Source organism: Mustela erminea, chromosome 8, assembly GCF_009829155.1.
Source record: "Mustela erminea isolate mMusErm1 chromosome 8, mMusErm1.Pri, whole genome shotgun sequence".
NCBI lineage: Eukaryota > Metazoa > Chordata > Mammalia > Carnivora > Mustelidae > Mustela > Mustela erminea.
In genome coordinates this window covers 37,955,928-37,980,327 of record NC_045621.1, presented here as the reverse complement: position 1 = coordinate 37,980,327, position 24,400 = coordinate 37,955,928, and the positions used below count along the sequence as shown (strand labels likewise).

At 41.2% G+C, this 24,400-nt stretch overlaps 1 protein-coding gene across 6 annotated transcripts in view; it reads left to right on the top strand.

The window, feature by feature from the left end:
- Positions 1–24,142, top strand: part of SLC16A14 (solute carrier family 16 member 14) — a 29,648-nt gene extending 5,506 nt beyond the window's left edge. For 3 of the 6 annotated variants that reach the window (XM_032355084.1, XM_032355086.1, XM_032355088.1), the window contains 4 exons: positions 1,483–1,754; positions 8,325–8,468; positions 13,998–14,972; positions 21,624–22,131. In XM_032355084.1, the coding sequence (XP_032210975.1) occupies positions 1,496–1,754; positions 8,325–8,468; positions 13,998–14,972; positions 21,624–21,775 (1,530 nt within the window). In that variant the 5' untranslated portion in view covers positions 1,483–1,495 and the 3' untranslated portion in view covers positions 21,776–22,131. Of the gene's footprint in view, positions 1–9; positions 1,387–1,482; positions 1,755–8,324; positions 8,469–13,997; positions 14,973–21,142; positions 21,178–21,623; positions 22,132–23,774 lie in introns of those variants that run through there. The other 3 variants (XM_032355089.1, XM_032355090.1, XM_032355085.1) reach the window with 3 other exon arrangements.
- The last annotated feature ends 258 nt before the right edge of the window (positions 24,143–24,400 follow it).

Sequence of the window (24,400 nt, the reverse complement as noted above, 5' to 3'; positions counted from 1 at the left end):
CACCACGGGTGTGGGGGTCAACGGTAGAACCAGGAATTCTCTGAAATAGCTCCTATGGATAATACAGTGCTTATGGAAGGATAAGTAATAGCACCATGCTGGTTTGAAGCTTACAGATAGAAAATTAAAAACATCATAGTTTGGAACTTTGGCCAGCAAAAGATTTTTTTCAGAAGAGGAGTATTTTATTAGTGATGTCTAGATTTGCTGGCACATAGTGATCATAATTAAAAAGCAGACCAACTTTCAGTTGTTTGTTCTTGTCTTAACATTCTCTGATGATGATGCTCGAATTGCGCACTTCCGGGTCTGAGGGCTTCCAGCGCTCTGTCCCTGGTGCTGCTCGCCCACGGCTCTGCCCTGCTGTCTTGCAGGGCTCAGCTCCACCTTCAGAACGACCCAACAATAGTTTCCACTCGTTGTGGGCAACAGTCTCTTAACAACAGTCTCTTCCTGAATGTGGAGGGCCCTTCACAACCACCACCCTCTTCATTCTCAGCCAGTGACCTCACTTCTACTTGACCCAAGAGTTAGACCATTGGGTGTAACTTCTCCTCCCACTACTTGGCACCGTCATCTCCATCCACCTGCTGCTTTGCTCCTCCTGATCAAGACCAATCCTGCTGTTCCACCACCTCCAGGATTACTATCTCTGTCTCTGTCTATCCTTCTTTTACTCCTCATCCTCAGTTCTTACATATACTTAATTCTCATCCTAAGAAATAAAAATGAAACCAGAGTCCTTGCCTGATCGGGCATCACTGCCCCCACTCCAGCTCCAGCCAGCCTCCAAGCCTCTCTTCTGTGTCTTGTGTATCAGACCTGAGTATCACCATTATTAGAAAGCTCTAGCTCCCATTTTAATAATAATAATAATAATAATAATAATAATAATAATAACTGGCCTTCTAGTTTACCATCTCTCCTGAGTTGTGTTCATAGAGGTTGGTATTCCAAGGTGAATCCACTCTTTTGTACTGAAAAAACCCAAACGTTGGGACCCACAAAATGAGGACCAGATACTCTGCCAAAAGCTCTACCAAGGCAAAGCTCCCCTGAAAGGTTGTTTAGAGCCAGCTGTCTTCCTTCTGTGACATCTTTGTTGTCACCTGTCAGTATCCATCCCAATGCTGGTCACAAGGCATGGGCTTGGAGTCAGGAATACCGGGGTTCAATTCCTTGGGTTCCTGGTAGCCATACTTCCCTGTCATGGGAACTTGGGAAAGGCACTTCACTTCTCTGAGTCTATTTCCATTTCTTTAAAATATGCATAGTAATGGTTACATACAGGATGACTGTAGAGATGAAACAGGCTTCACAAAAGCACTTGCCAGTAAAAAGGCAGGAGTGTTCCCAAATCTGCATAATGACAAGATGAATTTGAAGGTCAGTTTGGTTATGGTGGGGAGGCAGAACTGTCCAAAGAAGAAAAACTACTTTTGGCTTGACGTTCAAGGAAATTATTTGTCATGTGTATTTCAGAAAATCTTGGAAAATGTACACAAGTCATGAAGATATTGGGTATGATTTTGAAGATGACCCCAAAGATAAGAAGACACTTAAGCCCCACCCAAACATTGACAGTGGATGGGCTTGGATGGTGGTTCTTTCCTCCTTCTTTGTGCACATCCTCATCATGGGCTCCCAGATGGCCCTGGGAGTCCTCAACGTGGAATGGCTCGAAGAATTCCATCAGAGCCGTGGCCTGACTGCATGGGTCAGCTCCCTCAGCATGGGCATCACTTTGATTGTGGGTATGTTCGCATGTGACCTGTTGCAAAACTGAATTATTATAAATTGACAATTCCCTGCTGTAAGGTTTTATATGGTCAAAACATTAGATACTAGATGTTAATGATATCTAGTACTGTTTTTTTTATCATGGGACAATATATATAAGATCACGTTTACTGTTTTAGCCATTTTTTAGGTATACAGTTCATTGCCACTAACTGCATTCATTCCCACCGTCTGTCTCCAGAACCTTTTCATCGTCCCAAACTGAAACTCTGCACCCATGAAACAGCAACTCTCTTTTCCCACCTTCCCTTCACCCCTGACCATCACCATTCTATCTTCAGTCTCTATGAAAGTACCTCATATAAGTGTAGTCATACAATATGTGTCCTTTTGTGTGATATTATTATTTGGATATTATAAAAAAAAATTTAATGTTTTGAAATTTGATCATTTAAAAAGCTCTTTTTTACCCCAAACTCTTTTCTTGACTACTCTAATTCATTACATATTATTACAGATCTGTTTATTTAGTATTTGGAAGTATTTGTAAAAGATAAAAATTTTAGAGAAAACACCACAAAAGGCAAGTGACGATCTTATTTCAGATTTCCTATGATTTAATTTGAAATACTGATCATATGCTGTTGAAAAATCTATTGAACTGCTTTGAGAAAAGTTACTGATGTAGCTAACAGGAAGGAATAATAATGTATTTTCTAATTAAACCTAACCACACACCAATCCGTGAAGGTCATTCTCATGCAGTTGGAAATGCCAAGCTAGAAAGTTATCATAAATAACTGTTATTATTATGGCCTATGTGTTGCCTTTTGGGAACTAAACACTTTTTACTGTCAACTAATATTTAATAAGCATCTATTATATACTGGGTATTTTCCCTTACATTATCTCTTGAAAGTAAAAGCCACAATTTTACATCGAAATTTGTTATATTTATTTTTATTTATTATTTTAGAGAGCATGCACACAAGTCGGTGGGGGACAGAGAGAATCTTAAGCAGGCTCCATGAGGAGCACAGAGCCCCGCTCAGAGCTGGATCTCAGGACTCTGAAATCATGACCTGAGCCAAAACCAACAATCCAACACTTAATCAACTGAGCCAACCAGCACCCCTATGTTGACTTTTTTTTAAATTTCTAGTATTCACGAAATTACACTAGAAACATAAATAGCCTCGAATCTTTTTCTGGTTCTGTGAGAGTCTGTGTATGACAGGCATCTCTGTGTTTGATGGGAGTCTCCCTTTTCAGTGATTTCCACATTGGTAATTAACTCCTTGAATCCAATTCCAAGATTTGTTGATCTTGGCTGGCATTCAATGTTATTTTGGATAATACAAACAATGTTAATAACAGTGGTAGTGCTAATGATGGAAAACAAGGACAAAGTATTATTTCTCAAGATGTGTGTGGAGTATGTGTGTTTATCAAAGGGAATTAATAGTAATCTGGTTTTAAAATTACATAAGGGCACCATTACGTGTGGGAGGGCATTGCCAGTAAATCATCTGGCCTGCAACATTTAGGAACTGACTCCTTCAACCCTACGTTGACCTTGTTAAAACTAGAATATCATCATTAAGAAGTAGGAAGGTTTACTTGAGTGTAGGCAATGTGTTAGTTTTATGTTGGATGTGATTCAACCTTCTCAATAAGTCAGTGAAGGAAAACTGCGTCTAGAATACCTAACATCCAGGTTTTTACCTTTTTTTTTTAAGATTTTATTCATTTATTTGAGAGAGAGAGTAGAGTACAAGAGAGAAGAGTACAAGTCGGGGGAGGGGCAGAGGGAGAGGGAGGAGCAAACTCCAGGACTCTGGGATTACCACCCAAGCCAATGGCAGACGCCTAACCGACTGAGCCACCCAGGCGTCGAATTTTTACCTTTTTAAAAATAAATCTTTAAGCAGCGCCTGGGTGCCTCAGTCCATGGAGCACGCGATTCTTGATCTTGGGCTTATGAGTTCGAGCCCCACATTGAGTGTAAATATTACTTAAAAATAAAATCTTTTTTAAAAATCTTTAAGGGGAAGAACAAGATACTTACAGATTCAATCAGGAAGTATGTGTTCACCACAAAAAAGAAGACTCAGTGAAAAGACAGGATAGGAAATGTCCCATTATTTTCCAAATCACCCAGTGAGGTTATTTCATATGTTATTTTGTGTTTCACAAGCTCTACCAAAATAAGCAGTGGGAACCAGTCCTGAAAGTCTTGCAAATGATTTTGAATATGACCCCCAAAATAAGAACACCTAACTCATAGCGATGGTGAAATGTGATGGTCCTCCTTGATTTAGTTGGGAGGTAACTATATATTCAAAATTCTGTTTGAGAGTCCATATATCCCAGACAGTGTCATTTCAGCTTGTAGACTAACCTCTCTACAGGAAAGGCACCTGCTCGATAAATATCTTGGGTCTTAGAAATCATAACACAGCAAGGCTCATAGTTATATAAATAAAAGGTCTTTTATCTTATCATGATCCTAAATTGCTGTTCGTTATCTTAAGCTGTCTGATACATGATTGCTGCAGAGCTGTTGGGTGTTTTCCAAGCCAGAAGCCTGCAGTACAGCTCTCCTTTATTTGCTGCTTAACCATATGCCACGTGCACGTTATGTCCATGATCTCCTCTGATCCCACAGCCCTGCCTGCACCAGTCCATCGTCTCTATCTCACAGAAGAAGAACATGCAATGTCCACAGACTTCAAGGAACTTACTTGAGGTTGAACAACCAATGAGCATGAGAGAGTCTCCAAAGCTGGTCCACTGGACTCAGAATTGTGTCTACTACACACCTACCTCCCGTCACTCCGTCAGATGAGAACTGAGAATATGTGTGAAGTAAATAAATAGAAATTGTTCTCATTTTCCAATCATTGTGAGCCCATTTGGGTTTTCTCTTTTAAATTAAAAAAAAAAAAATTCCGTGAATTACATTGCAGAGTTGAAAGCCCTCCCTCTCTCTTGGGCAGTGGCTTGCATGTAAGAAACTTGATAATTTCATTCTTTGCTAGCACGTACTTTGCCAGTTTCCAAAATGGAATCACCTCTGTCGTCCCTACAGCAGCCTTGGTGACAGCCATGGGAAGCATTCTTGGTGGAAGCCATGTTAGGGGCATCTGCAGGCTGCAAGAGGTCACTGTCTTGCTAAGCAGAGTTAGAGTGGTGGTTGCCAATCCTCTCTGCACATCAGATCCACGTGGGGAACTTTAAAAACCCTGCCTCTCACTCTGTACCTCGACCATCAAATCAAAATCTCTTGGGATGGGATTTGAGCATCAGGATTTTTTTTTCTTTTTTTTTTAAGATCCTAAGTGACTCCAGTGCTCAGCCTAGGCAGAGAGTCATTGAGGTAGAGGCTCTGAACTCCTTACCGCAGGGAAGGGTGAGCCCTGGTGGCGAGGAGTTCAATGAACTATGTACTTTCATCTGTGACTGTATGTCAAGGTCACCGGGACAGGAAAGAAATTAGAATTTCCTCATGGTGTTCCCTGCAGCTCTATTATGTGGGAAATGGGCCAAAATTAGATTCCTTCCGCAGAGGAGGGAGTCTGTGTCTCATCCCAGAACACCGAATTGCTCTGCAGAAGTGGGAATCATAGCCAGACGACTGTCCCTTCACCTGCCTTGCCCCTTGTCCTTAGACTGCGTGGGGAGTTTGTTGCATTTTGGCAAAATGCTAATTTGATCTTGGAGATTCCAGCTGAGCATCCGTAATGATGCGAAAATGGAGCAGAATCCGAACGCTTGGGTCCGGCTTCCTTATTTTGACCGATCGTGTTTTGCAGCCGTGGAGGGGTCACAGCATTTCCGGGACTAACTTTGCCGGTTGGGGCTGACTTTGCCTGTCTGCAGGTCGTAAATGACAAAGGCTCCACCCTGTGAGAGATGATGAACTGAAAATCCAGAAAGTGTCATCATCTTACCTTATTATCAGTAAAGCAATTCATCCTTTCTTTTTGATACACAACATTTCTCCAGACTGGAGTATCTGCTCGGACTTGGGGGAATTCCACCTCATTCCTTCTTCCCCACATGCTTTCTTAATGCAGTGTTCAGAAACGTGCAGTATCACAGAAAAACTTGCTTCTGGGCCCTTTCTCTAACATGGAAAACATGATCATGTTCCTGAACTGCGATCTGGTGACCTGTCATCACTTAAACGGCCAATTAACAGCCAACAGATGAGTCATGCCTTTTTCTCTTTTTTATCCTCTCATCAGAGATTCCAATAGTGAAGCGACTGTGAGTTTAGGAAAATAAAAATCTTTGTGGGGTGCCTGGGTGGCTCAGTTGGCTAAGCATCTGACTTTTGATTTTGGGCTCAGGTCATTATGTCAGGGTTGTGGGATCGAACCCCATCTGGGCTCCACACTCATCTGCTTGAGATTCTCTCCCTCTGCCCCTCCCCCCACCCAGGCACATGCTCTCGCTCTCTCGCTCTCTCTCAAATAAAAATCTTTTTAAAAAAATATTTATGGGGGCACCTGGGTGGCTCAGTTGGTTAAGTGGCTGCCTTTGGCTCAGGTCATGATCTCAGGGTCTTGGGATCGAGCCCCGGATCTGGCTCCCTGATCAACAAGGAAACCTGCTTCTCCCTTTCCCTCTGCCTGCCGCTCTGCCTACTTGTGCTCTCACCCTCTGTCAACTAAATAAAATCTTAAAAAAAAATAAGAATTTAAAAAGTATTTGTGAAGAAATCAAAGACACACTTTCAACTTATGGTTTCTGAATTTCAGTTGCCCCCAATAATTCCCTCAGATGTTTATATCAATGTGTTTGGTTTATATATTATTTATATAGTGTGTTCATTTTATAATATATAATAGTATATTTATGTAAAATATATTTACTATACTGTCTATTTTAAGAGGTTTACCTGCTAAGTTATTTTCTAATGCACCAGGGTTCATTAAATTAATAAATCATTGCCTTCATAATTTTTAAGATTAGGCCTGCTCAAGAAAAAAAATTTATTAGCAAACTGTGCATCCAAATATGTACATGCATATAGGTAGAACCTTAAAGGAAGATTTGATTTCAGTTTGAATTAAAAGGGGAAGCTCCTTAGAGTTTAACAAACTTTTAACCTGAAATACTCCCACCAGAATATAGGGTTTCATAACTATGAAAAGGAATAATGATCAAAAATAAGATGATTTTTTAAATGTACCCTCTTACTGAATATTGACTACAGCCTCCCATTTTATTGCTAAAGTACAGATTGCTTTTTGCACAGGGAATCATGGATCCCAACACAAGCATTAAACTTCTGTAACATCAGAAGTTACCACAGGATCGCCAGGGTGGTTCAGTCGGTTCAGCGTCTGGCTCCTGATCTCAGCTCAGGTTTTGATCTCAGGGTGGGGTGTTCAAGCTCGCACTGGGCTCCATGCTGGGCATAGAGCCTAGTAATAAAAATGAATGAATGAATGAATATTAGAAAGAAAACAAAGAGGTTGACAAAAACCAGAGTGTCATAAGAAAGTAAGCAGCCAGGACAAAACATCATACAGTACTATACTGCTGTGAGCCTGGCACTGTCTGTGGACCAAGGTGTATTTCTGAGTCTCCATACACTGTCATAAAAATCCATAGCCTGGTGGGGCCAGCCTGGGACTGAGAGTCAGCAGGGGCTGAAGTACAGTATGAAGCAATGAGAAGTGCTTTGCAACACGGTTTGCATCCAGGTGTCCTCATGAAAATAAGCTATCAGTTCTTTGCTAGAAGCATGGGAGTCCTGAGAACCCCCTTGCTGTACCCCCGCTAGGTCTGGAGTCAATAACTCAAATAACGAGTAATGTAAGTGAGGGAAGGAGGCCAAGTACAGGACCAAAGGGAGGGGTGATGACTATAGCAAAGTAGGAGTGTGGGCATAGGGAATCGGAAAGCCATGGCACTGCTCCAGCCCATCTTGGCTGTGTGGGAAACTGCGGGATTCTGTGTTGCCATTGGATTTCTTGGGAATGCTCTTAATTTTTAAATGCTGGCAACTGATTCAAAACATCTTTTAAAGATTTTATTTACTTATTTCAGAGAGAGTGAGAGCAGGAGTGGTGGGGAGTGGCAGGCAGAGGGAGAGGGAGAAACAGGTTCCCTGCTGAGCAGGGAGCCCAACAGGGGCTCGATCCCAAGACCCCAGGATCCTGACCTGAGCTGATGGCAGACGCCCAACCAACCGAGCCACCCAGGTGCCCCAAAACATCTTTTAAACTATGCTCTGGATAAACAAAATACATCCACAGGCTGAATAAGCCCATAGACCACTAGTTTTCAGACCTACCTGTGCTGTAGACAAAAGAACGAACTAACTCATTTGTCTGTTTATTTCAGGTCTGCCTTTCTTGAAAACCTAGAACCTTGTGCTCTCCAGCGAAATTACTGAAACCCATCTTTGCATGCTAAAAACTATTTGCATATAACGCAATGGGGGTTTGGGTTCGTTTTATTTAATAGCCCTACTAATGTTTTATTCTTTGTCTTCACGTGCGGATTTTAGAGGAAAGCATGAAAATAAAACGCCATCAGTCAATTCCCTTTCCAATGTCCCACGACAGGACCTTTCATCGGCTTGTTTATTAATACCTGTGGGTGTCGCCGGACCGCAATTATTGGAGGGCTGGTGAACTCGCTGGGCTGGGTACTGAGCGCCTACGCCGCAAACGTGCATTATCTCTTTATTACCTTTGGAGTGACAGCTGGTAAGCATATTGATATTTTTAGCCTTAATTTTAAATATATTTGTTGGGGCATTTTGACAATGAATAATTGTGGAGGAAAGAAAGCCATTAAAATAGTTTTCCTTTTTTTTTTTTTTTAAGATGGTATTTATTTGGGAGAGTGTACAAGAGAGCACAAGGGGGCGGGAGGGTAGAGAGGGACAGGGAGAAGCAGACTCCCTGCCGAGCAGGGAGCCTGGTGGTGCGGCCCCATCCCAGGACCCTGGGATCATGACCTGAGCTGAAGGCAGACACTTAACCCACTGAGCCACCCAAGCATCCCATATTTTGTCCTTCTTTTCCTCCACTCCACCCCACCATATACTCCAGGAAATACTTTTTAATATAAGATATTAAATATGCCTTACATGTGGAAAAACAACCTAACAAGTGTACTTGGCCTTCCTATTAGAATTTAATTAAATTTTTCATGATTGGTTCCAAGTGCTTGTCTTCTCTCTTATGAGGAATAGGGAAAGGAAAGTAATAATACAGAGGTAGATGAATGGACTGAATATTAAGAAAACTAATAACATTCTCTCATTTAATAACTACAGAATGGAGCATGAATCATAGAATAATTATTTTCTCATTCAGCCCTATTCAAATGAATGAAATAGCAGCAAAATTCACATATACGTAGACTCTTAAAAAGCAAATCTAGGTCACTGGCTACGAGGCAGCATGGTTTACAAATCCATTCTGCAAAATACATTCCCAGCTATAATTTCCTTTATCAACAGGTAGGAGGAGTCACATAGATAAGAAGCAGTTTCTTACTTGTACAATTGGATTGCCGTGAACCAGATCCAGCCCGACTTTCTTTTTGAGTACAGAGCTACTGTCCTAATAATGACACATTGGCAGAAGTGTTGGTATAAGAGGTAAAAGTTAGAATTTGGAAAACTTGCTCCACCCCCACCACTTATTATCTGGTGACTTTGGGCAAATTACTTAACCTACTCATACCTCAGTTTCCCTATCTGCAAAATGGGATCATTAAGAGTGCTTGGTTTACAGGGTTGTTGAAATGATTAGAAGATCATCTGTATAAAGCACTTAGCATGATGCTTGTCACAAAATAGAGTTCTCAGTAAGTGTTAGCTAATATGTAATTGTCATATAGAATGTAATATTCTTATAATGAGCTTAAGGGCATGCTTTATGATAGCAGGAGACGTGAACACACCTGCTCACCAAAAAGTTGGCAAGTTGGTTCTCCGTAATTTACACCGATCCACATCTACACGTAAAGCTCTTCTTTGTCCTTTGAAGCATAGTTTGGAAACCATTGATCTGAAGGACTTGGTAACAGTTCTTCAAGAGTAATTTAAGATGTTTCCCGTGAGTGTTTTAGAAACTTTTCCCCAAGCACTCCAATGCATAGAGTCCACACAGAGGTTTTCATACTAAAGGTGAGGAAATGAACACTCCTGCTGAGCCTACAGAGCCACACTGGGGTCCCTGCACAGACCCCTGGCACCCCGTGAATGGGATGTGGTAGTGGTTCATTATACAGACTGACTTGATCCTACAAACTGGGACTTGAGATTAAGTCTCATCATTTAGACATTCCTATGATTAAGTCTCATCATTTACACATTCTTTTGTTTACATGAACTTTATTTCTTGCAGTTGTTTATTGACCTGCAGTTAATATTGTTTCCATATTCTTCTTTTAATTTTTTAAAGTTTTTAAATTAAAATTTTTTAAAAGAAATATTCTTTTAAAAAATATTCTTTTCCATATTACTTTTTTATTCTTTTTTCTTAAGATTTTATTTATTTATTTGTCAGCGAGAAAGAGAGCACAAGTGGGGGTAGCAGCAGGCAGAGGCAGAGGGAGAAGCAGGCTCCCCGCTGAGCAGGGAGCCCAATGTGGGTCTCGATCCCAGGACCCGGGGATCATGACCTGAGTGGAAGGCAGATGCTTAACCGACTGAGCCACCTAGGTGTCCCATTTTTTTGTTTCCATATTCATTCACTTATATATTTAACAAATATTTCTGGACCCAAGAACGTAGGAGAAAAATCAGAGGGCTGGTGAAAGGAAAGTGTGTCTTTAGACAGTCTCTTGCTTCCCACTTTTTATACCCGAAAAACCCAAAGAAATTCTCGGAAAATAAATGTATCCACCTCCCACACAAACATATATCTAACTATATGTAACTGGAATATCCAGCTAAATCAGTTAGCTTATACAGACAAAATCCTGAGCTGTCATTAGGGAGGCATGTGGAAACTGATTGGCAATCTAGCCCCTATTTAACAGAAAAGAAAGATGGGAAGGTCTTTAAAAAGCAAGTGCTTAAGAGATATATTTCACTGTACAATTTGCATTTGGGAAAAAAAAAAAACTTTATTGATATCCTTCTTCCTTCCAAAAAGTATTTGAGACAGTTTTGTTTGTATCTCTCTCTCTCTCTCTCTCTCTCTCTCTCTCTCTTTTTAACACCTAGACAATTAAAACTATGTAGGAGTATCCTTCTATTAAGCAGGAAAACAATGTCTGTTTGAGCAAACTTAGTTAGCCAAGGAAGTCTGGACTGAATTTCTTCAGCCTTAGCAGAGCTCCATTTTCTTAACCCTGTCTTCTGAAGACATATTTTCTCCCATCCACACTGACCCAAGATCACAGGATTTTTTTTTTTCTCTCTCCATCTGGACCTCTTTCCTCCACTTGACTGGGAGGGCTATAGTGAAGAATTGTTCTAGCACCCTGCCCAGGGCTAGACATTAATGGGGCCTTGACTGACCACTTGGCTAAAACCCATATCCCCAAGGCCTGTCCTTTAAGCTCATGGAATAATTGTGCCCATAACAGACAGCAAAACCACATGAGGAAGGGGATTCTGTCAAGGGCATGAATAGTGTAACAGGGAAATAGATACTTATAACATGAGGCATGGATTTCTTTTTTCCTCACACAGGGGAGCATCCATTATTCACACTACGTTAGAATGAGTGCTGCTTTTAGGCTTGGGTACCTCAGTTCTCTTCCTATTAATCTTTTTATTCTGCTTTTGTTTAGAAATCCATAACCACATTAAATTTAGGATGTTGGTCATTGTCAGTAACAAAGCAAGATCTTTAAAAATTGAACTTATCTTGTGCTCTCAGCAAAATCCAGATGACAAATTTCACAGACAAATGACCCAGTTTTGTCGACAAATGTCAAGAAAAAAGAGAGTTAAATTTCAAGAAAAAAAATATTTAAAGAGGATTAAGATTCAATAGGGGCAACTGGGTGGGCCTTATTTGGATCATGATTAAAGAGACAGGTTTTTTAAGAATACAGTCATTTATGAGACAATTCGAAATGTGAACACCTTCTAGATATTTCATGATATCAAGGAATTGTTCATTTTATCAGTTAAGATATAATAATTATGCAGGCGCCTGGGTGGCTCAGTGGGTTAATCCTCTGCCTTCAGCTCAGGTCATGATCTCAGAGTCCTGGGATTGAGTCCCACATCAGGCTCTCTGCTCGGCAGGAAGCCTGCTTCCTCCTCTCTCTCTGCCTACTTGTGATCTCTGTCTGTCAAATAAATAAATAAAATCTTAAAAAAAAAAAAAGAGATATAATGATTATGCTGGTTAAAGAATTCTTCTATTAGAGATTTATACTAAAATATTTGCACTTGAAATGATGTACATGAGATTTGCTTTACAATTGGAGGAAAGAGTATGTTTATGGGCTATTAAATACTTTTCTCTGCCTCTTTAGATATTAGGAAATGAGAAATTCTGTTTTTTTGTGGACATAAACATCATAAAATTAATCCAGAGTTCAGTTCAGTTCTGTTTTCTTCATGCTTATTTCTCCCATAATGCAAGTAATTATTATGACCCTCACTGAGGCTTGCAAAGGGACTTGGGGACCTGACCCCACCTCTACTGGAAATCACTTAGAAGCTTAATTGTTCTCAAAACAAGGGTATCCACCCTCACGACTGGTTGAGGATCATTGACTTCTGACAGTTGCTATAAATATCACTGCTTTCAAGTAAATAAAGGAGGTGGGTTGCTTCTGGAGGTTTCTTTTAGAAATTCAGGTTGAAGTAAAATCCTTCTTCAAAATCCTATGGGCCAGGGGTGGGGGGAGGGCTACGAGCAGTTTAGGTGGGGAGGCAGTGAGCAGCAGAAAAGGAACAGGCTGGGCAGTGGGGTCTGAATTCTGCCCAGGATTCTCCAGTTTCTTGCAGCAGGGTCTTGAGAAAGTAACTTAACTCCTCATGAGGTTCAAAAGAAGGGCATAGGGATGCCTGGCTGGCTCAGTCTGAAAAGCATGCAACTCTTGATCTGTGGTTTGTGAGTTCAAGCCCCACGTTGGGTGTAGAGATGACTTAAATAAATAAAACTTAAAAAAAAAAAAAAAAAAAAAAAAGGTAGACCCACAGCTAACTTCTGGTTATTGTGAAAACCCAATTACATAAAGCCTATGAAGCAAGTAGCCCAATATTGGTCCTCAATTAATGGTAATGACTTTTATAATTATATATACGATCGTTCTGGTCTATTTTTAAAATCAAGTATTTCTGAAACTATTCAGTGGTAATGAACTGAGGAGGCTTCAGCTCTGGGAAACAAGATTGGTCAAAGTCTCTTTCGTACTCTCATGCTGCCGTTCTGTTGTCAGGAAATCTTAAGTATTAGAACCATATGGCCGTATGATCACTGAAGTGGGTCTCAGGGTTTACCTCTTTCTGTACCTAGAAGTTGAGAATGCAACCCACAACCTCTTGGCCCGCATTTTATATTATTTTATTTCATTTCATTTTTTAAAATAGGTTTCTTTTTTTTTAGAGCAGTTTTAGGTTCACAGCAAAATTGAGCAAAAAGTACAGAGTTTTGTTATGTCCCCTGCCCCCAACGCCCACAGTCTCCCCCACGAGCCTTTTAATTTTGTCAACGGAAATTACAAATTGTTCCAATTTTCTAAGAAAGATACAAGTGAAAATCAGAGCTGCCAGTTAGCATTAGGTGGTTCTGACATCCAGTCACTGTGTATATTTATAGGTACCTTACTTTTATTCTTCCTATTAATTTGTGAACAAATGAACCCATTCCTGAGGCTTCTGCAAATTGCCCGGAATTCCTCCTCTCCATCCGCTGGTACAAAAATACTTTCCTGGGCACTTAAGGCAATTAGCACGGACAGCAGGGCCCCAACATCCGTTCATTCTTACATTCATCTACCTTCTCATCCGTTCATTCATTCTGATATACTGATGTGAGGGTGCTGTCTTATTTTATTATTGGAGGAGCCCATGCTGGAGGGAGATGATGGGCTGGAAGCTTCCGTGAATGACCCTAACTGTGCTTACCCACTGCTGCTTTTTTACCACGTTATTTCTCTGTGTGATTAAAAAAAGAAGAAGAAGAAAGAAAGAAAGAAATAGCATAGGGACAAATATAATGAATGGCAGATGACCTCTACATGCTGCAAATGCCGGATATGGCCATTTAATGTTGTGCTGTTTGCTTTTTCTTCCCATCCAACCCGCGCAGGCTTTGGAAGCGGGATGGCCTACCTGCCGGCGGTGGTCATGGTGGGGAGGTACTTCCAGAAGAGACGCGCCCTCGCCCAGGGCCTCAGCACCACCGGGACAGGGTTCGGCACCTTCCTCATGACGGTTTTGCTCAAGTACCTGTGCGCGGAGTACGGATGGCGGAATGCCATGTTCATCCAAGGCGCCGTGTCCTTAAACTTGTGTGTCTGCGGGGCGCTCATGAGGCCCCTCTCTCCGGGGAAAGACCCGAATGACCCGGGAGGGAAAGATCCGCGGGTCGTGCTGGCTCACTCCCCTGGATCTAGGTCCAGTGGGCCGCTGGGCGGAGCGGGAGAGAAGGGTGGCGGGCCCGGGAATGAGGAGACCGGCGGTGACGCCCCGGCCCGGGCGAACCAGGAGAAGGCGGGGCACAGACAGACCACCTGCGCCTTCGGGGTTCTGAAGACCGCCAGCCGGCTGACCGTGAGAGTCCGGAAGGGCTTCCGGGACTGGTACTCCGGCTACTTCGGGGCGGCCTCGCTCTTTACCAATCGGATGTTCGTCGCCTTTATTTTCTGGGCTCTGTTTGCCTACAGCAGCTTCGTCATCCCTTTCATCCACCTCCCGGAAATCGTCAATTTGTATAATTTATCGGAGCAAAATGATGTTTTCCCTCTGACTTCAATTATAGCAATAGTGCATATCTTTGCCAAAGTGATCCTGGGCGTTGTGGCCGACTTACCTTGCATCAGCGTTTGGAATGTCTTCCTGATGGCCAACTTCACCCTTGTGCTCAGTATTTTTATTCTGCCCCTGATGCACACGTACGCTGGCCTGGCTGTCATCTGCGCGCTGATAGGCTTTTCCAGCGGTTATTTCTCCCTCATGCCCGTAGTGACTGAAGACTTGGTGGGGATTGAGCACCTGGCGAACGCCTACGGCATCATCATCTGTGCCAATGGCATCTCCGCGCTGCTGGGACCACCTTTCGCAGGTAAACCACGCAAGGTTTTAAGAACATAGAGTACACGTGGAAAGCGAGGCTGCGTTCTCATTCATATTTTGAAGTCCAAGATAAATAAGAAAGAAGTTCCCATTTCTGTATATGCTCTTTTTTGTTTCCATTCCAGTCCCCCAACTTCTCATTTGTAAATGTTAGCAAGGTAATGGTCATTCTTTCAAGCAGAATGTACAGGAACGTTTGGTCTCTATCTCCAAGGGAAGTTGGCCAGGCTGGTAAAGTGGGCAGTGGAATAGTGCAGAACCCCTGCCCCAGTCAGGAGGAGGCAGCTTCTACCCAACTCTAGCTGGTTTCTGTCACCAAGAAACATGGAAAATTATTACCAAATCCTCTATTTGTTACCCTCCCCCACCAAGAAAAACTAGGAACTCTGGGCTCTTCGGTGACCATTTCTAGATTTTTTAAATTTAATTTAATTTATTTTATTTTATTTTTAATTGAATATAGTTGACATACATTACATTAGTTTCAGGTGTACAACATAAGGGTTCAACAATCATGTGCATAATGAATTGCTCACTGTGAGAACCATGACAGTTTCAGATCTTTAAAACACTGTGTGTGGGTCCCACACAACACATCTATGAGCTGGATCTAGCCCCATAGGAGTTTCTTGCCTCTGCTATCATCATTGCCACAAACTTAGCAGCTTAAAATAATACATATTTATAACCTTATAGTTCTAGGGGTTAGGAGGCTAAGTTAGATCACAATGGGTTAAAATCGAGGTGTCCACAGAACTACGTTCTTTCTGAAGGGTCTATGAAGGATTTCTTTCCTTCTTTCTTTCTTTCTTTGTTTTTTGTTTTTTGTTTTGTTTTGCCTTTTCAGCTTCTAGAGACTGCCTGCATCTGGGGTTCCTAGCCTCTTCCAGCCTCTTCTAAGCCAGTGATGCAGCAGTAGTCACAGACCTCTCTCTGATTTTGATTCTCTGCCTTCTTCTTTCATTGATAAAGAAGTCCGGGTTGCACTGGGTCTGCAGGACAACCGTGATAACCCCCATCACATCACATCTGCAGAGTCTCTTTTGCCACCTAACGTAACCTTCACAGGTTTCGGGGATTAGGACATGAGCAGCTGGAGAGGGTTAGGGCATTCTGCCCACCAGAGGCCCAGAGCCTGCCAGGTGACCACAGCCGGGACAAGCTCTCTCATAAGTGTTCACCCCACTGGCAGAAGGCTTGTTTCAACACATCTATTTTGAAGTGCCCCGCAGAATTTGATGTTCAAGACATCATGGTTTTTTGTCTATACAGCTGACAACTTGACAGCTGGTTGACTAAAGGCTTAAGAGCCAAGGTGCATTTTAGGAAACCCAGTAGCCACCTATGGGGGCCCCTCCTGGGCTAAGTTGCTCCTGTTCTCTGCCTGTGCACAGAGACACAGGCTCAGAATTTCTAGGTGAGAGTGAATAACTACAGCCGTGCAGCAAATTATATTGGCAGCTGTAAAGTCAGAACTTGTTCAGCAATTGCATGTAGAATTCTCTCTCAGGGATACATTTGGCTATAGGACAACATCCCACCAATGGTAGCTTAAACAGAGATTTAATTGTGTCACATAATCCAAGATCTATATTCAGAGATACTGGATGGTTTTGGGACAGTGTCTCCAAGACCTTCCTGGCCTTTTCCTCATGCTAGTTGCCTCATGGCCACACAATGGCTGCTAAAGCTCCAGCCCCTACATCTTCATTTATACCAAAGAGGAAAATGGGAAGAAAGGCTCAGTTGCAGCCAACTTCCATTTTCATCTGATTGGCTAGAACTGCATCATACAGCTAGTCCAAGCTTCAAGGGGAACTGTATTTAGCTTCCTAGCCTCTGTACTAAAGGGAGGAAAAGAGAAAAGAATGGAGATTGGGGGTTGGTCAGGCAACCAATGGTAACTTCCAGAAATGTTAAACTGAAATATCCATTAAGGGGATGCAGACATTACCAGTGGCTCATCTACTCTCTTCTTAAGCTATATTGTCTGTGGGAATGGAATCTGTCACTGATGGTTCTTTTCATGATGCAGGCGTACTTTCTGCTTCTAACGGTCCGTCTGGGGTTATTTTTACAGTGATCTACCCGATTTCAGTAGCAACATCACAACACAGCTGTGAGGTGCAGCTTAAGCAATTCAAGATCCGTGTTCATTAAAGTACCAAAGTTGGCCATCATGGCTTCCTTATCTCGTTCCCATGTCACATCCTTCTCACTGAATAGCATTTCAGTGCACTTTTTTGGAGTGGAAAAGAAGGGAATTCGAATAAGAAGCAGGGGGGCACCTGGGTGGCTCAGTGGGTTAAAGCCTCTGCCTTCAGCTCAGGTCATGATCCCAGGGTCCTGGGATCGAGCCCCACTTTGGGCTCTCTGCTCAGCGGGGAGCCTGCTTCTTCCTCTCTCTCTCTCTGCCTGCCTCTCTGCCTACTTGTGATCTCTCTCTGTCAAATAAATAAAATCTTAAAAAAAAAAAAAGAATAAGAAGCAGGGAGTTATCGCCAAACCCCCGTCATCGGTCAGGGGTACTGCCTGCTTAAGGTTCCTCCCTAGAAGTGGATCTGGAGCTGAATGTCATCCACTGTGGAGGGTAGAAACCATTGTATTAACGGTGAGGAACCGTCTATGAATGGTGTCAGAGGCTACCATGAGGATTTGAAGATCAGTGCTGTGTTATGTGTCTTTAAGCCAGCAACCTCAGAGTTGCTGAAATTTGTGTCTTTCTCCTCCTTGCACTGAAGTCATGAGCTGGAAGAATGCTCAAGAGCATCATTGCCTGACTGCGCTGCATTTAATTCATTGACTTTCCAGACCAAGGAGCCAACGTTGCCATGAGATCAGGTCCGGCCTTTTACGCCTTATAGTTCAGAAGTGACTTACAGTATGAGTGACCAAATTACCACATTACATTCTTGCTAGAAATTCAAAATGGGCTAGGAATTATTACTTGCAGGGTTTGCTACAGGGGAAATTATTGTTCACATTCCCTTTTTCTTTTCTAATGGGTTCAGAAATGAATGTGTTTCCCATTTTTCAAAGTGGCTTCTACTGACATTAAGAAATCTGGCACCATTTACCAGCGTGTTAGACAATCACAGAGTTCCATTTAAGTGAAGAATATATAATCAGATAGTGAAACAGACATTGCAGCTGTGTCATTTAGCAACATGAACTTCTTGATCTAATTCATTTATAATATTGTTTGGCATTCAGTTCCTCTCCTGTAAAGATGTAATAATAGTGCCTACTTTTCTAGATGTTTCCAGTGTAAAATATAGCAAAACGTGGCCACCGGATTTGACTAAGAATCTGCACATACCTCCTCTCTTTGCCTAAAATGTAACAGCCTAGCAACAATTTGCAGTGTTTTCCATCAAAGGCTGGGAAGACCTATTTAATAAATAAGAAAAACAGCCATCATTCGTCATTTGACAGACTCAAAGGAAAAGTAAATGCGATGTAATAGGGAACCAGATTTTTCTTGGAAGCTGTTGATTTGAATTGATGGCTGGATCGGGGTTGCCAAGGATGCCAGGCTCTGAACCAAGGAATCGAGATCAGATCTGTAGGGAGAAGTGGTGAAGGATGAATGAGGTGGGCAGCTTGTCAGAAATATCGTTTCTCCAAAGACATATCCATGCGTGCTGAGGATCAAAGCACAGAGTGAAGTCCTGTCTCTCCTGACCCGCTTTGCCTCTGACCCAGGAATGGAATCAATTCAAACTGGCAGAAATGTTAAAATGGGCGCCAAAGAAAAAAGGCAGGATCCAGAGTCTTTTAAAAATAAATCTGAGGGACGCCTGGGTGGCACAGTGGGTTAAAGCCTCTGCCTTCAGCTCAGGTCATGATCCCAGCGTCCTGGGATCGAGCCTACATCGGGCTCTCTGCTCAGCGGGGAGCCTGCTTCCCTTCCTCTCTCTCTGCCTGCCTCTCTGCCTACTTGTGATCTCTGTCTGTCAAATAAATAAATGAAATCTTTAAAAATAAAGAAAAAAAATAAATAAATCTGAAAAGTAGACTAGAGAAACCTATGGGATTAATTTAACATAAAATTTAGGATTATTCCCCACCCCCATCCTTTACTATGAAATTGTTTGGTCAAGTCCTTTTTTGAAAAAAGGACACATGAGTTACTGAGACACCCTTTTTCAAACATTTATACGTTTAGAGGAAAGAAAATATTTTAAAACATAATGAATTCAGTTAACAACTGTAATAAAGTATAATATACTTAGGATATTCTAAAGTCTGCAGAGACAAGAGGGGAGATGGAGCGGAGGAAGGGCATGCTAGGTTGTGCTGAGAGTGATGGTGTTTTTACATAAGGGGGAACTGTGTATGTACAGACAAGGAGCCAAGAGAAAACGTGTTTGAAACTCTAAAATCTTGTGACTTGTGCTCATGGTTAAGCTGGGGGCTTCAGGGGAAAGAGGTAAGGGCCACTTCACAGACCCCCAGAACCTATATTCAACCACTCCAAACAAAAAAAGTCAATAAACACTCTGAACTAAGTACAAATTAATTTTCCAATCAGGTAAGACTTTGTCCTATTTCTGGGATCCGTGTTCAGCAGATGGATAGTTCTGCTCATTCCAGCTGTCAGTATTCGTGATGTGTAGGATCGTTTATTCTGTCCCTCGATCATAAGAAAAGCACAGATTCCGGGCACCTGGGAGGCTCAGCCGGTTAAGTGTCTGCCTCCGGCTCAGGTCATGATCCCAGGGTTCTGGGATCAAGCTAAGCAGGGAGCCTGCTTCTCCCTCTCTCTCTGGTCCTCCACCCCCACTCCTGTGGTCTCTCGCTCTTGCTCTGCTCTCTCAAATAAATAAAATCTTTAAAAAAACAGTTTTAACTGTTGCAGTGACAAGATTGGCTTTCATAGGGGATGAGTGGAGTATGAGAACCTCGTTTGTATTTACTGATTGTTTTTAATGGTAACTTCTAGATAATCCCGCCCCAGGCTCTGCTTGTAGACACAGACCTTGCTGCATTATCTGCCCATGGACCGGCTCGTCCTGGTAATTCATAGCGGAGCACGATGGTCACATGGTGCCTCTGACCCAAGCTAGGTGTGTTCCTATTCAGATGTCAGTGTCACAGCGCCTTTCCCATTCAGTTCTGAGGCCAGGGTCTTTGCTTTTTGGATTAGATGGTTCATCTCCCTTGTTCTTCTTGTCTCAAATCAGAGATTGGGAAAAACTGATAGAGCCTTTTACTAAAGTTCCATCTCAGGAGTCCGGTGTTTTCTTCGTTTGTGTGTCTCAAACAACACTCTCAGAAAAGTTGGTTAACTTTTAAAGGAGATCTGGAGTCTACAGATTTGAGTGGTTACAATATATAAATATTTCAGGCTGTCCAGTGTTTTTCTTTATGACTACTTTGACTCACCCCGGCACATTAATTATGCACGAGACCCAATAAAACAAAGATGACACACAATTGCCAGGAAGTCAGACCAAAAAGCAGTGGCTTTCCTGTAGCGATTTGCTAAGGGAAGGTTGAGTTGCATTTATGCGTTCGTTTGCCTGTTGGATATTTTTTAAAAGATGTTATTTGAAAAGTGGTCATGGAATGCAACGTTTGGTCCTTAAATCCTTCCTATTTTCCTTGTATCTTTGCTAATGAATATACTTGTTGATATGAACAAAAGTGAATGTTCAAAATTTACATTTTTACCGTAAATGAAATTCCTGTGCATAGCTTAATCCTCTCAGTTCACATGGTTTGGCTGCATGGGGACCCTGACCTGTGACTGATTCTTTGATTTAATCGCTGAAACCTAATCACATTTCATAGTTTCTGAGGCTTTTCTTTCACATTTTAACATCTCTGAAATTGGAATGCATTTTACAAAGTCCCAGGAAAACATGGAGTCATATTTTCATTGACAAGGACATCTCTTTCTTATTGCTACAGAAGATAATGATGCATCATGCAATTCATGATATCTTGGAATCCATGAAATATAATCATTTTTTCCAGAGTGCCTAATAAGATTATTATATGAAAGTTTTAGATTATAGTATTAAAACCTGATCATTCAGTCAGCACTGAAGGCTCTATCTTTGGCAGTGTAAAGTTCTTTGTATATAGAAATATTAAAGTTTCATAGCTGTAAATATGAATTTTGTAAAACATAGAAAATTTTATTCTTTCTAGAACTGATGTTTACTCTCAAGTATCCCACAGGGAATGTAAGTTCAAATGTCTTCTACTCAGCTTCTTTTGATATACCCTAGAAACTTCTTCAGATGAGTTTTGAAGGTTTGAGAAAAGATCTGTGGTTATATTTGTGAAAAAAGAAAATCATTAGGTTCACTTTTCCCTGCTGGCTTTGTGCCGGCCTGAGAGACTCTGAAGTCTGCCAACCAGATCCTCCCAAGGGTCAGCCAGCTCCTGTTTCCCTGCCTTAAGCACTTTGTAAGGTACTCCAGCAACTTGAGAGAAAAATGCCTGCCATTCTCAGGCACTGCGAAACTCTGGCTTATGTAGACTGGGCTTAAAAAATGGCAAACTGATATATTTGGGGGATAACATGACATAGAAATAAATTCCTATAGAAATATTTACAGTCACAATAATTGTGTTCTTGACTCTTACCAACTAGGTTACACTGAATATATTCCTTTTTGTTTTGCAGGCTGGATCTATGACATCACAGAAAAATATGATTTTTCCTTCTATATTTGTGGCCTACTTTACATGGTAGGGATACTCTTTTTACTCGTTCAACCGTGTATTCAAATGATAGAACAATCCAGAAAAAAATACATGGATGGTGCACATGTGTAGTGTCATGTTCTGTTTCCTGTAAGATTTCTTTGGGGGACCCATGCCTACCTCACATGGTTGCTGTGAGGAGCCCATGACATCGTTGGGAAATGCCTGTCTGGTAGTCGGCACTGTCATTTATAAATGCCTTGGACTTCATTTGAAAGCAGCACTGCCTTTCCATTTGGGGAGAAACAATGTCGGAAGGGATGAAATATGACATACATTTTAAAGATGACAATGTCCTTCAAGACGGCCTATTAAATAATTGGTAGAAAAGCCCTTACAAAATCTATTCTGTCTCGTCATCCAATGGGACTAAGGTTTTTAGAAACAGCTTCTGAAACAAAGACAAGGAATAAAGTCTTGTCAACTCATCTATTCTTTGTACAGTGAAAATAAATTCTCTAAGTGCTTCTGGAAAGCTTACAGGTAAATGGGTTTCAAGCACAAGAATCTGATTGGCCTTCAGAACTTATTACAGGGAGCTGTTGATCTACTAGGGAAAAGCAAAGGCAGGCTCTAATTTCACAGGTGATACATTTAGTACAATGAAAGAAACATAGTTTATATTTTTATGAAAGAATTCTGCAGCTAGGGAGTATAGTTTTTCAACCCTCCTCTAAGAAAAGCATCTGTCCTCAATTCTAGTTTAGTACTAATTAGTTATAAACTGAATCTTAATTCAAAACCTAGATAAATAATAATAATTTCCTTAGCAAAAAGTCATATTTTTCACACAAACATTGAATCAAGGGCTAGGAGTCAAGCACTTTCATTTGTATCATTAACCTCTTTGTTTATGAGCATAATCGGGGGTTATACAATTTTTTTCTGAGTTTCTCCTGCATACTAAAACAGAGACGAAACTACTGGTTGTATATTGGCAGTCAAATCATCTTTGAAGTGTGTTACTGATCCAAAATGTGAGACTATCAAGTCGTGAGGGTCAGAAATGGAATGCCCTTGATCTAGACCTCTGTGCACCTAACACTGGAGTAGGTGGTAACTGACAGCACTTCTCCAGGGCCTCTCGTCATATAGACCATATGTTTGCCTGAGCTTGACACGGTTTTGAAAATTGGTCTCTTGACTCATTTCATACACAACATAACTGTAATCTGTGACATCAGATGATGTTCTTCCTTTATCTGAGATCTCTATTTTTCTAAGCCAAACTGCAGAATGTTCTTCCCCAGAATCATTTGGAAATTTCTGGCTGCCTTACTTGTTTACACACATTTTAGAACTATTTCAATTTCTACTCACAATTTGCGCATCACATACACACAGATCCTTTCATATCATTGCCAACGTCTTGGGTCAAATTTATCTAAAGTGAGCACAGACCATTCTCAATTATCCTTGGTAATTAGAGACAAGAATAGTCCTAACAATTGGAATCACAGAGTGTTACCCCAAGCTTTGTTTTAGCCAGCAGTTTCAGACTTAACCTCCACTGAACGCTTTAGAGCTGTTGACAAGGAATTACAGGGACAAGCTTCCTTTTTCTTCCATCTCCATTATTTCCTGCTCTCATGTCTAGTGGGAAGGGTTTGTATAATCAAAGGGACCACCAAAATCCCAATAATAATAAAAGGCAGCTAATGGAAAGGAGAAACAAAAGCATGATTAGTGTACACACTCAATATTACCTCTAATAACTCGAGAACCGCCTGTAAATTGTTATAGGTAATAAATTGCATGTCATCCTCTGTTTGGTTCAACACAATGATCTATTTGTTATCATCACAGCTTTGGCTGCTGTTTAAGAATCCAGCTGTCTATTTTGATAAAGGTACTCTTAAATCCTGCGACAATGCTGTCTCTCTATATATATTTACTGTAAACTCAGATAATGAGATTGAGAAAACACGTGTGTTTTAAAACTGACTACATGACTTCCATGACTTTCATTTTCAGACAACACCAAATGAAGTATTTTCAATGGTGCTCTAGTCAATGCATTCTGATGTTCACGCTGCTGGCTGTGCATCTTAAACAGGAATTTTTTTTCTAGTTCCCTGGCTTTCGTTATACCGAAGTGAGATCTGCAATTTATACAGGTGTTCGTTGACTCTGCATTGATGGAATAGTCATTTCTACCGAATCAGAAGTTCCTATTACAAAAACAGTAAAACCTGCTTGCAGTATTCATGTTGACAACAGAATAAAAGAGAATGCTCTGAGGAATTACAGCAAATATATGCATACTTCCTGTTTAAACTATGTTATTCTTTACAGTTCTTTGACGATATTATTAAGGGTTAATTGTATATTTATCCTGTGTGCTTTATCATGTTCCCCTCGCGTATCTAAGTCATTTTTATTTATATATGATGAAATAAATTTTGTCCTCTTTAAAGATGGTCAGTGTGTTTTTGTGTAAAATTTCTATTTTCTTGGCTTTAAGTGGGGAAAGTCCTAAGACATAACTGATGTTTATCTGTGCGGTTATTTCCGCTGGAACAGTTTTTCTCTAAATGTGGTCATAGAACCACCTGGAGAGGATCCCATAGGGTGGTTGTTAGAAGTGCTAAGTGCAGCAATTAAATTTGAAATGTACACACCTTTTAATCCAGCAATTGCATTTCTAAAATTTTTCCCTACGTATGAACAGAGACAAATGAACAAAGATTCTTAGAT